The sequence below is a fragment of the Taurulus bubalis genome, assembly GCF_910589615.1.
Source record: "Taurulus bubalis genome assembly, chromosome: 11".
Classification (NCBI taxonomy): domain Eukaryota; kingdom Metazoa; phylum Chordata; class Actinopteri; order Perciformes; family Cottidae; genus Taurulus; species Taurulus bubalis.
Window position 1 is genome coordinate 20,259,156 of NC_136599.1, and position 12,971 is coordinate 20,272,126.

Sequence of the window (12,971 nt, forward strand, 5' to 3'; positions counted from 1 at the left end):
TGATTACAAATGATTTAAGTTGGTTTCGATACATTTTTAATTCACACAGCTGGATTTAAATGTGTTAAACATGTTGAATAGTCTCCTCTCTTCATACAGACCCATGTAATCTCTCAAGTGGAAACAAACAGTGAAACCTGACCATGATAGATACACTGCTTAACGTGGAGCATAATGGCACCATCATTAGTTTATGCATTATTCTCACTAGTGTCACACATTATTTGTGTGCATGTAAAACATTGCCAGTATCAAACAAGGCCTTCTAAACTCTATAGCAAATCCCTGAGTGGTCAAATTCAAACTGCTCTAATTCTGCATTTGGCTCATAAATCATTCACAGAGTGTGATTCTGCATGCCACCGCAGACTATATTGACATCTTGCCTCGGTTGAGTGATGAGTCTTTAATCTGATGACGGTCACGCTTCGAGGAACAGTCACAACAGAGACAAAAGATCAAGATCATAATGGAGAATAGAGATGCTGTTGCATTAGCTTTGGAATAAAAAATGCAAAGTGTATCCATACGTGCAGTCATACTACTGAGGAAACAGCATACGCGGGGACAAGAAAACATGAATACGGTTATTATTAGAGATGGGGAACAGATGGAAGCCGAGGAGGACGTCCAACTCTGCTTTTTAGCTTTAATAATGAAACAGGTCATTGACATAATGTCCCTGTCGCTTGTGGAAAATACTGCAGAAACACACTTTTACCCATCAATTTTAGGAGAGTATACGATCAGGTACAAATGTAATGATGTCAGTCTTTACAACACCACCTGTATTGCATGATAATAAAAAGGCGATGGTCTATTGGTTACATACACAATACATTGTTTTGCTTTTAGAGGAATGTCTTAACGACTATTGATTGGAACACCATCAAATTTGGCTTTAACATGCATGGTCTCCAGAGGACGGACCCTAATGACTTTGGTGACCACCTAACTTTCTCTCTATCGCGCAACTGTGAGGTTGACATAAGTGACTTTTATTGGCATTCACGTCCACCTCAGGAAGAACTGTAATTCCGTTTTGGTGATTCTTACCTTTTCATCTGGCGCCATCATCAACTCCGAATTTCAGCTGGTACAATGCTATTACTACATTTATATTACATTTCATTTAGCTGACGCTTTTATCCAAAGTGACTTACAATAAGTGCATTCAACCATGAGTACAAACTCAGAGAATCAAGAAAGTACAATTTCTTCAAGAAGGCCAAACTACAAAGTGCTATAAGTGCCATTTAAGTGCTACTAAAGTTATTACTAAATACTTGCAAAGCGAAATTAATTTGCATAATCCTCAGATGCACGCTGATTGTTGATCATTAGAAAGTGTTATCATGCTAACATACTGAATTAAGATGGTGAAACATGGTAAAAGCCTAATTAGCTTGACATCAGCATGTTAGAATGCTGGCCGTGAAAGGCTCCAGCACTGCATTGCTGCCGACACTGAATCATTAACCTGGAGCCGTAGCTCGAGAGCAGATGGCTCTGTCTTAGTAACTGCATCAGAAAATGTGTGGAATCCTAGGTTTCTTCTCTTTCTAGCTGATATCTGACACACACACACACACACACACACACACACACACACACACACACACACACACACACACACACACACACACACACACACACACACACAACAGAGAGAGAGAGACAGGTAACCTGAGACACACTGTGCTGTGCTACCATGTGCACATGGAATCCCACAAGGAGGTGAATTAGTCATGATGGGAATGGCTGTATATCCTCTTGTATTAAAGATGAAGTTGGATATTTTATGGAACATAATAACCAATTATCTGTAACTGACAAATTTCAATATTTTTTACTGCCGCTAATTAAATTGACCAAATGTTTTATTCAATAGATTATTCGTTCCGTGGTTTTGGCTATTTAAGAGAGTGCACCGGCCCATCAGCCAACAGGGATTTATTTGGCAGAAAAGACTTAACTTTAAACTAAAAGATGCAGGATTATTATAATTTGATCATGAGAGAGAGACTTTTCCCAAATCAAATTTTAACGTTGATGTTTTTGTGATGGATTATCTCATTCTGCAGAGACGATATTGCTCGTTTTTAAAATATGTGTTTGTATTTATTCATTGATTAACAATTCTGCATATAGTTTTGAAGCACGTTTTCTTTGATTATTTGGTCAGTTTGTTTATAGACGTTGTCTTCTCAAATACACGTTATTTACTATATACCATTGCAGGATATTAGAAGACAGTAGGGTGTGGGCAAACACAAAAAAATAGAAGGATGCTCTGAGAAATGCAGCAGGATTCACCCTGGCTTGATACATTGTTTAATTTTGCCTGCTCCCTACTGTCTTCTAATATCCTGCAATGATGGCGACAGAGAGCTGTAGAGGTAAGCTATCTCTCTCTCTCTCTCTCTCTCTCTCTCTCTCTCGGTCCGTTATCTGGGCGGAGGGAGAGAGAGAGAGAGAGAGAGAGAGAGAGAGAGAGAGGGTAGACCATATCCTCCACACTGCCTCTCTGTTCTCACCCACAGCAGCTCCTCTAAGCAGGAACCGGCTGGTTGATGTCATCGAGACGGACCTCCTGAAGAGAGGAGGGGATCTATCAGAACAAAGCGGAATAAAAACACACTTTCAGCCACACACACACACACACACACACACACACACACACGCACGGTGCGAAACGGGATTATTCGTTGCGTTCTTTGCAGTTGTTGGACTCCGCTTCCTGCTTCTCTTCCTTGTTGCACGACGGGAGCCTCGTTGTGGTCGGAGCGAGGATCCGCTCCTTTTGTGTGTGCAGTTGTTTATCCACGCTCCAACTTCTGACTCGTTTCGCGCAAACGGGAGGTTTCATTTCAGCTTTTCTTTCTCGCGTCGGCATTTAAACGGAATGAATGACAAAAACAAAGGAGGTTGATGTCCATAACTCTCCGGCTCACCTCGTCTTCGCCTCGCCCAAGGAACGGAGACTCCATCTCCGGCAGAAGATGGAAAGCGGAGGCGGGACGGAGGGCTCGGACAGCGGGCAGGCGCAGCACGCGGAGCTCCCCGCGATGGTGGCCGCTCATCCCGCGGGCGAGAAGAAGAAGAAGATGAACCGGGCTCCGTCCCCGGCCCGGCCGAAGGATGTACCCGGTTGGTCGCTCACCAAGATCCGCGGAGGGATTGGGACCCCGACCCTGAGCGTCAAACCGGGAGCCATCCACCTGGGCAGCCGCATTTCCAGGCGCAGCCCCGTGGGAGGGCTGGCTGCACGGGACGGCAAGGCGGAGAAGAGCGGTGGGAAACCGGCGGGCAAATCCTCCTCTTCCCCCTGCTCCGCGTCGTCTAAACCGGCCAAGGCGGCCAAGAGCACCGGCGGGCGGCGGAAGGTGTCGGACGCCAGCATCGGATCTGACGATGCATCCAAGGACTCCGGCTGCGCCACCGGGAAGCTGTCCCCCACCGACAGTAGCTCCGAGCTGTCGGACTGCGCCTCTGATGAAAACAAGCTCTCCGCGGACGCTGCGAGCAGCGACGCCGAATCACGGAGCAGCCGGGGCGGCGGGCCGGACGGCGACAAGCCGCTCAGGGACAGAGCCCACCAACATGCCGCCAGGACCACCTGCTCCTCCGCGGAGAGGGACTGCAAGGACCGGCTCTCCCTGACCGTGGGGACCGGGGAAGGGAGCATTTCCCCCGGCGAGGAGCGCTCGGTCACCTCGTTTGACAGCAGGGTCCCTGCCAGCACATCCCTGGCTTTCTCAGACCTCACGGAGGAGTTTATGGACGGCATGCACGAGGAGTTTGTCCGGGAAATAGAGGAGCTGAGATCCGAGAATGATTACCTCAAAGTAGGTCCATTGTATTTGCACGAGAACCGTTTAATAACAGACAGCATGAACAAAATATAGGTTATAAATGACGTAATTGCCAGTTTGCTTCAACACAAGACGCAAAGACAAAGCCTCACTCTCATATTTAGACATCTATGCTGTGTTATTATAAAGTCTGTTGGGTTTCTTTACCAAGTTCACTCTGACTTGTTTCCCAGTGTGTAAGCCTTTGGATGCCATCCAAGGCTACTCACAACGAGGATGAGGATGATGATGGTGATGATGATGATGTTATGAATAGAGAGTCTGCACCCTCATTGGCACATGAGCAAAACACGCAGCCGTGTGGCCTCAAATCCTTCACATGGAATATCTGCACGTGCAATTTAGGGGATTTCATTTGATCAGAAATGTTCAAAATCATAATTTCCGAAAATTTGACAGCAGAACCAACATTCTATTGTTGTGTCAACCCCCCCACACCCTCACCACCAAAAAACAAACAAAAACAAACATCATTGCTCTTAATAAGCACCAGCCTCTCACTGCATCCTCAGGTTACCCGGGCCCACTGTGGGGTTTGCGTGTCATCAGCCCTCAACACTAAAGGCATCCCTCAGCATCCCACAAGTGGCGTGATGTATCATGCGTGCGTGGACCCGCCGGTCAAGTGGATCCATCCAGCCTTCGAGAGTGATTGATTAGGAGGAAGGATCAATTATATTAGCATGTCCCCAAGCACTAACTGGCAGTTACCAGACAAGCCAATAATTGTCAGAGATTGATTGTGGAGGGTGATTGTTTACTTTTATAAGGTGAGGACCTCCTCATCTTTTCTCATGGAGCTGTGCAACAGTGTTGGAGAATTTAGATTCTGGGTGGCCCTTCAGCAGAAAGGGTTTATTAATTGATCACTGTGGTGATGCATAACATTTTTTTCTTCATCTTCTTGTAAAACACTAGCCGTGACACCTTTAGACATAAAACGTAATACTATTCCACTATTCTGAAGTCACATTTCATAGTGATTGATTATCACAATATAATTCACTAAATTATGACTTTTAGTTTTGCTAGTTATGATCATTGCTTCCTATTGTTATGTATCCCTGATTAGTTTCAATTTAAGCCATTTATTTAGCAAAAATGTGAAACATTTGCTGGTTCTAGCTTCCCAATCATGAGAATTTGCTGCTTTTCTATCTCATCAAAACAATTAGCTTGGGTTTTGAACTGTTGGCAGGGAAAAGTTAAGCAATTTGAAGGCCGTTTGTCACGATTTCTCATATCTTCTATATGGAAATAATCATCAGATGTTGCTATAGCTCTGAATTCACTTTCTGTCCATCTAAAATCATGATTTATTTACACTTTTCAGATGTCATTAGGAGTCTTTTTCACTCTTTTATTCATACACCATGTATGGTAAGATGTGCTGCATAATTATAGCAGATCTGCAGCCGTGTGTATGTGTGTGTGTGTGTGTGTGTGTGTGTGTGTGTGTGTGTGTGTGTGTGTGTGTGTGTGTGTGCGTGTGTGTGTGTGTGTGTGTGTGTGTGTGTGTGTGTGTGTGTGTGTGTGTGTGTGTGTTCTGTCTATGTGGCTGCTATATATTCAGGCAGAGTGAGCTGTTGCCTGAATATATAGGCCATCATGTAACAGAGCTATAGCTCACTGGACCACCCCAAAGCCTCATGGGAGGCCTGGCAGTTAAGTGTGTGTGTTAGTGTGTGTGTGTGTGTGTGTGTGTGTGTGTGTGTGTGTGTGTTTGTGTGTGTGTGTGTGTGTGTGTGTGTTGTTGCAGCTGTGAGGAACACCTGTTTATAAATCAGAAGATGAAAACAACACACTGCCGTGGTGTCAGGCTGCCCCTCAATCTCTCGCTGAGATGAGTCTGATTATTATTATTTTCTTCTAATCCACCCTCTCCAGCACCCTGTCTCTTCTTCCACTCATCCCTTTTCTCTGCTGTGCAGACTTGTACGTCTGTCTTTGACTGTAGCTTCATGGATGTGCTGACTGTGTGATTGGTGCAGCTTCTCTTTCCCCTTTGGTCGGCAATTAGGAGATCAAGACAACTCACAGCTGTTGGAATCTGTAATTATGAATACATATTTCAGTGTGCACGGTGTTTGTGTCGCATTGCTGTGCGACATGTTAACAGCCGACATGATAAACAACATGTGGTTCTTTCCAAACAGCCGCCTTTCTGAGTTTAATTTTTAGGAAAGTCTTGTCCTGTGACTACAGTTATTATCTGATAGTTTAGCATCTGTCCAGGCTAAACGTGTATGGATGACTGTTATAGCCTACTCACTACCACATATTAATACTCACAATATTGTACATTGCAAAGAAGGATTACGCAGCATTATATGATTATGAATGCTGGATTTGCTTTATTTTCCTGTGTTACATTGAGGCAATTCTCTGAATCCTTAAGTCTTTTAAATATGCTCTGATGTGCTGCTATCATAGAAGATTAGAAGTTAGACAGACACGTGATTGCAGATTTTATGTGCCCTGTGTCATGCTTATAATAATTCAGTATCCATTCAGATCCACTGCACGTGTAGCTTTAAGCCAGTGGCCCATTTACTGCTGTGGAACATGACGAACAGATAAAATCTCAACGTCTTCAAAGGAACTATTTTACATGTTGTACTACATATATATTAATACTTAAATATTTTTTTATTTTTGTTTGGAATGAACAACCAACCTTCTGCCTGTTAACTGGTGAGCTTTAGAGGTATAGTAAATGCATGTGTTATCACAGCAGACGCGCGTGCGCTCTTGGCTCACTCAAAATCTCACATCTAATTGGTTGATTCAATCTCCTGACTGGCTGGTTGCTCACATGACAGAAAGCATCTTCCCTGTTCTTCTTTAGCTAGCTGTGTAAAGCAGGTCAGTGGACCACCCCCCCCCTCTCTCTCTCTCTCTCTCTCTCTCCCTCTCTCTCCCTCTCTCTCTCTCTCCCTCTTTCTCTCTCTCTCTCACCACATTAACTTGTGATTCCCTCGTTTCGTGTCCTCACATTCACACTCTCCGGTGTCGTGTTTTTATCTGCCTCCCCGTCAACATTTATTTCATGCTCTGTTTTTCCCCATCCCTTTTCTTTCTCTTTCTATTTCCTTCTGCTGTTTCTGTTTCTATTTCCTTTTTTGTGTGTCTTTCCCTCTCTTTTCTTTCTTTCTTCTTTCCTCCCCTCCTTTTCATTCTCCTTGGTCCTTTATTTTCATGCCCTTAATTGCCTTTACTCATCTTGATTTATCTTCTGGACTTCTCTGTCTTACTCTTTTCTCTCCCTCCTTCTTTGCCGTTCTTTCTTTCTGCTATTTCTTCCTTTTTCCTTTTTCCATTTGATCTATGCCCCCTCTCTCCTCTGTGTTGCAGATGTGCTGCACAGTGGTCAGTGTCCTGCAGATTGCCTCCTGCTGCAGTCTATTTTAGCTCGATCAACACATCTCTTTCATGAGATTGCACACACACACACACACACACACACACACACACACACACACACACACACACACACACACACACACACACACACACAGAGAGAGGTACACAAACTCACACAAGCACACAATTTGCTGCATGCTGAACCACACACACGTCAAGTTACCGTAATCATTAGCATGTTGACAATCCGTACTTGTAGACACACCCTACCCCCTCACTCCCTTTCTTGCTGTTTTTTTCCACACACACAAACACACACACATATTCTCAATGCTACAGCAGAGGCTCAGCAGAGGCTGACCCACATTATCCACTGTAGTACATTTTGACAGCGCTACTACTACTCCAACTCCTTTTGCTTATTTTGCTTACACATCACACAGACAGATTTTTGCCAACACACACGTTTCACACTCTTGGAAGCACACTGTTGTGTAACAGCCCGCCTGCTGTCCCATAAAGCCCAGCGACCTAGACTTCTTCTGATGGAGTGTGGTTCACCTCAGAGACGCAACCACAAACAAGAGCTGCACCTACGATTCAGAGGGATGATGCAATTCATGCTGAATTGGAATCAGAATGGAATGAATAATTCACTATTTGATATGTCCAAAAGAGAGCTAGATAGCATTACTGTAACTTAATCACATGTATTGGCTTATGCATTTTTTAGGGTGTAGGAATTTCCTTTCCTTTCGCTCTCAATTCCCCTGCAGGGACTGTTAAGAGTCTGTTCTGAGGTAATCTGATAACCTGACCTCTGACCTCCTGGGTGGGAAAGAGAGCGGAGAATCAATGCAGCATCATATTACTTACTACACCCCTCTGCTACTTACAACATGTATTGTTCTATATCTAATGACCCCTTTTATGAGACTTGAGATAATATTACGGAGCAGTTCATTTTAAGAAGACGACGTCTGTAATGGCTCTACTGATAATGAGGTTGATGAAGGCGAAGATGTCTCGGCTTTTGACAGCGGGCAGCGATTGATGGGATGGATTGTGAACGAGGTTAATGGATGCTGATTTTTTATTTATTTTTTAACGATGATGATTGTCTAGCATTTATGACAAAGATGCTAAGAGCTTAAATGCCTCCCATTAAAGATTAAAGGATTCCCTTTATGGCCCACATTCTGTATGCGCTCACGTTGCTGCTACAGTCAGTTAGGAGCCTGTGCAACACGTAACTGCTCTTTACCCGCAGGTTGACTAGTCATGTTGAAATGACAGATGCACTTACTCTCTCTCTTCTCCCCTGTCTCCAGGACGAGATGGAGGAGCAGAGGTCCGAGATGCTGGAGATGCGGGACATGTACATGGAAGACGACGTCTACCAGCTGCAGGACCTACGGCAACAGCTTGAGCAGGTACATGAAAACCCGCGCTGTCACTTTGATGCAGCGTCCTGATTCGGAACTTTAAATGCGTAAACGAGACAGGGACTGCAAAATGTTTAGAAACAGGCCAGTAAGATAGTGTGCAATCAATCATCTTAATGTCACCTTTGAGCCGGAGGGCCGACACACAAGGCCAGGTGCAATGTGGACGTCTGCATGTCTTCTTTTGTATTTGAATGGCTGCAAGGCAAGCTTTCCTTGAAGGCACAGAGGCGCTCAGACAGATGACACCATAACATCATCCATCTTCTTTTTCTCAGGCAAACAAGACCTGCCGCATCCTGCAGTACCGGCTGAGGAAGGCAGAGCGGCGCTCTCTGCGCGTGGCCCAAACGGGGCAGGTGGACGGAGAACTGATACGCACGCTGGAGCAGGACGTCAAAGTAAGTGTTGGAGAGAGTGAGAGAGAGAGAGAGAGAGAGAGAGAGAGAGAGAGAGAGAGAGAGAGAGATATGGAGCTCTGTGTGGAAGAGACGCTGTGACAGTTTGTGTGACAGCTTGAGGTTAGCTTCATGCAAGCAGTTCATGCAAGCAGTGTAGGAGAAGGATGGAGAAAGTGAGATATCTGGAACAACATGTCAAAGTGTGGCTGTGCGCTTATTATATATACAGATTCTTAAAGTGCATAGTCTCTTACTCAACACAACGCTCTGAGCTCTTTGTGATTTGCAAATAATTATACAAACAAAAAATAGCCAGCAGCTAGGTCTTTGTCCTCCAGTTTGTGTGGATTTGTTACAATGTAGATATGTTCAATCAATTATTTAATAGATATTATTGTATATTATATATTATATACTATATATTATATAATATATAATATATATTATCGTATTCCAACGTTGCAAAGCTAGCGGAAATGATCTGAAAACAAAAGTCAGTCTAATGTGTTGGTGGTGATATGACCAGACTAAAAAACCCGAACATACCCTCTAAGAGAGATCTTAAATATGGTTGATTATTGTTTCTTGGACGCTGTGTTTGTTTTGTTGGTTTATGTCATTTGAAGTCGTTCTTATGACCTCTTTACGATTTATAATTAAACCGATCGGTCATCCATCTCGCATTTAAGACCAACTTTGCACGCACACAGATGTAAAAGTACACATGGAGAACGCTCTCTTTTATACAGTACACACACACAGGAATGCCTGGTAAAGACCAGTTATACACACACACACACACACACACACAGAGTGCAGGCTAAAGCTCCTGTGTGTGTTTTCTGTCACACTGACCCTGGACTGTGGATACACGCTGTCAAATTCACAGCGTTCCGCCACCATTTTTTCATGTGATGGAGGATACAATGAGGCCTTTATACCCTCTAAGAGAGAGAGAGTGTGTGTTAGTGTGTGAGAGTGAGGCTGTGATGTCATGGGCTTTTTTTTTGCCGGCTGTGGCTGTCTGTCTCTCCACTGCTGTCTCTCCATCTGGTTGTTTTGGAAGGAAGGAAGAAGGAAGGAGGGAGGGAAAAGGATGAGTGTACATCCTGTGTTTATGAGGGTGAAAAAAAAGGGGGAGGATTCGCTCCTTTTTGAAAATTCAAAGCAACCAATCAGAGAGGGAGGATGAGGCGGGAGGAGCACATTAAAAAGAGAGAAACTAACAAAAAAACACGGATTGGATTTTGATTGGAGGTCTGGCTTGAATTTGAATCTTGAGTAGCCGATAGTAGCGTTGAGATAAAGATTGAGGTCAGAAATGATGACGGAAATGTAAAGACAAAGCTTGAGAAAAAAAACAAGTACAGTCTGTATCTGTTGTCTGCATTACCAAAGAGAGACCATAAACACAGGATTCTGAAAACATACACACTGCTGGGAGCCAACCCTGACCTCTCACAGCACATGTCTGATTGTGTTGTCTTGCTGCCAAAGACTCAGACGGCAGGTCAAGTTACACTATCTTGTGTGTGTGTGTGTGTGTGTGTGTGTGTGTGTGTGTGTGTCTGTGTGTGTGCGCACGCATTAATCCCGTGCTCAGCTCCTTTCATGCCGGCCTCTCACAGTGACTCCTCTGTTTATTCTGGTGGCTTTATCCTCAGCCTTATAGAAACAGACACTTACTCCTGCCTCAGTCACTCAACACTTATTCAGCTCACACTGGAAAAGAAGTTAAACACAGCACAAGACAATTACTACCAGCAACTGATTGGTCTGAGCGCTCTTAAACTCCAGAGTGACATGAATACTCAAAGTAACAGATGTAGAAGCTGTGCATTCCTGCACATCCACATCGTCCATTTGTCTCCAGCATTTTGTCGTGATGCTTCATGCTTCACTTCAGAACGGTTTATTGCCAAGTACGTTACACAGACACGGAATTTGACTCGGTGAAAGGTGCGTAACAATAAACAAAAACAAAAGAAGCACAGTGCAATAACATGAGATATCATTTAAAAATAAAATAGAACATTTGTATTGTTAAAGGGTCCAGAGCCATACATACCATTGTGAATGACTGACTTTAGGCCTTTAGGTGCGACAATTAGAATATGCTCTTTGTTTCTCAGGTTTTGCCTTTATGTATGTATGGGTATGTTTTTCTGAAAATATTCTGTTTTGTTGAGGGGATTCAAACCGATGGTGCCTCGAATGTCCTCAAAATACCTCAAACGTTTTTGTTTGCTGCTTCAAGGAGATGCTGATTGCCAGATCTTGCACCAGAAGAGCCGCTCTTGGAACGAGTACAAATCAGAAAATGCTTCACATAATACAAAGTGGGGTGAAAAAAAACAACCTGGGATGAAAATGCAAATGAGTTGGCGTTAAGCTGCCACTGAAACACCATTGTTATGTGAGACACATTTAGTAGAGGCTTTTAGGACAATCATTGTGATGTTTCAGAGATTCTGCTGTTAATGTACTGCTGCTGGACACGCCCACTGAGTGTTGACCTTGAACTTACCGAGCTGCTCCACACTGAGCTGCTTTACAAAGGAAATTGGCTTAACTCCTGTTGATACTTATTTTCCCCGATGTGATGACTCACACACATATGCAAATGCTACAAACTGGCAAAGGCATGCAGGCTTTAAGGTGCCGCACTGGAACTCTCTCACAACTTCTTTTCCGCTCACTCAAACGTTGTCTGCCCCTCCATTCTGCCGTTCCCATTGTGTCTCTCTGGTCATGTGACCTTTGGGGCTCCTCGAGGGAGAGCATGGGGGCCGGTGTGAGTGACAAAGGCAGATGGAGAAACGATAGAAGGGATAGCTGAGGGGGAAACGGGAGAAACGGAACGATTGTGTGTCAGTGTAAACGTGTTTGCCACTTGAATTTTTGTATGTCACATGCTCTTATTTGTGTTGTTTTTAGACATCTTGTTTGTGTCGGCTTGCATGTGACCTTACGAGTGTGTGTGTTTGTGTGCGTGCGTGTGAGCGCAGTACGGCTGTCAGAGTCTCCATGAGAATGTCTCACATCATTTCCTGTCTTAGTCACACACTTCTCTCATTCCCACATGTTCCAACAGACATCTGGACACACACACACACACACACACACACACACACACACACACACACACACACACACACAGAGGAAATGGTTGTTAGGATTCTCATGAAGTCAACACGGCAGTTCTGCTTATCTCCAGAGAGAATCAGTTGTGCGTTTGCCTTGAAGGGCTGACTCTAAACTATCTGACTCGTATGATCTCAGCCAATATGCTTGCAGTATGAGGGAATAGATCCAGATACATATTTTTTCTCTCTCACCAGGTGTTAGCTGAGAAGATTTACATCAGTTTCTTCTCTGTGCCTTCAGCACAGAGAGCGACCCAGGTTGTGTTGCTTAGCATAGCAAGTTGTCGGTTGCCCAAATAAGGAGAGACCTCAGACCACTACAGCAGTGACTGGACACTATGACAGCTTTATGGTGGGTTGTGTATTCATCGACACACACCACCACTGCACGGCCCGTGCCATTGGTAATGTAAATATTATATTGGCAGTGAATGTCATTATTATAAATAGTCTGCTGTTTTAAAGAGCAGGCATAAGCATGTCTCTTCATATTGTCCCTGTCGCTTTGCTCCGGAGCTCCTCTGAGTTTTCCCACCCACCCTCTCTGTACTATATAGATATATATAGATCATCTGTGCTGCTGCTGAGTGGAGGCTCTGTGTGCTGTCCTGGAGATGAAATGATGGGCTTCATCACACACTGAAGAGTCCCCTCTCTCACTCCCTCACACACGGCTGTGGCTGCGAGGACCTGAGTAGACATGAAACATTCACTGTAGTGACTAAGCCTAACCTTCAAACA

At 44.2% G+C, this 12,971-nt stretch overlaps 1 protein-coding gene across 1 annotated transcript in view; it reads left to right on the plus strand.

Moving 5' to 3' along the window:
• Positions 1 to 2,909: 2,909 nt before the first annotated feature.
• mtcl2 (microtubule crosslinking factor 2) overlaps positions 2,910 to 12,971 on the plus strand; it is a gene marked incomplete at its 5' end in the record, with an annotated part of 77,558 nt that continues 67,496 nt past the window's right edge. The window contains 3 exons of the mRNA XM_079225856.1: positions 2,910 to 3,848; positions 8,570 to 8,671; positions 8,962 to 9,084. Coding sequence (XP_079081982.1) covers positions 2,910 to 3,848; positions 8,570 to 8,671; positions 8,962 to 9,084 — 1,164 coding nt within the window. The remainder of the gene's footprint in view (positions 3,849 to 8,569; positions 8,672 to 8,961; positions 9,085 to 12,971) is intronic.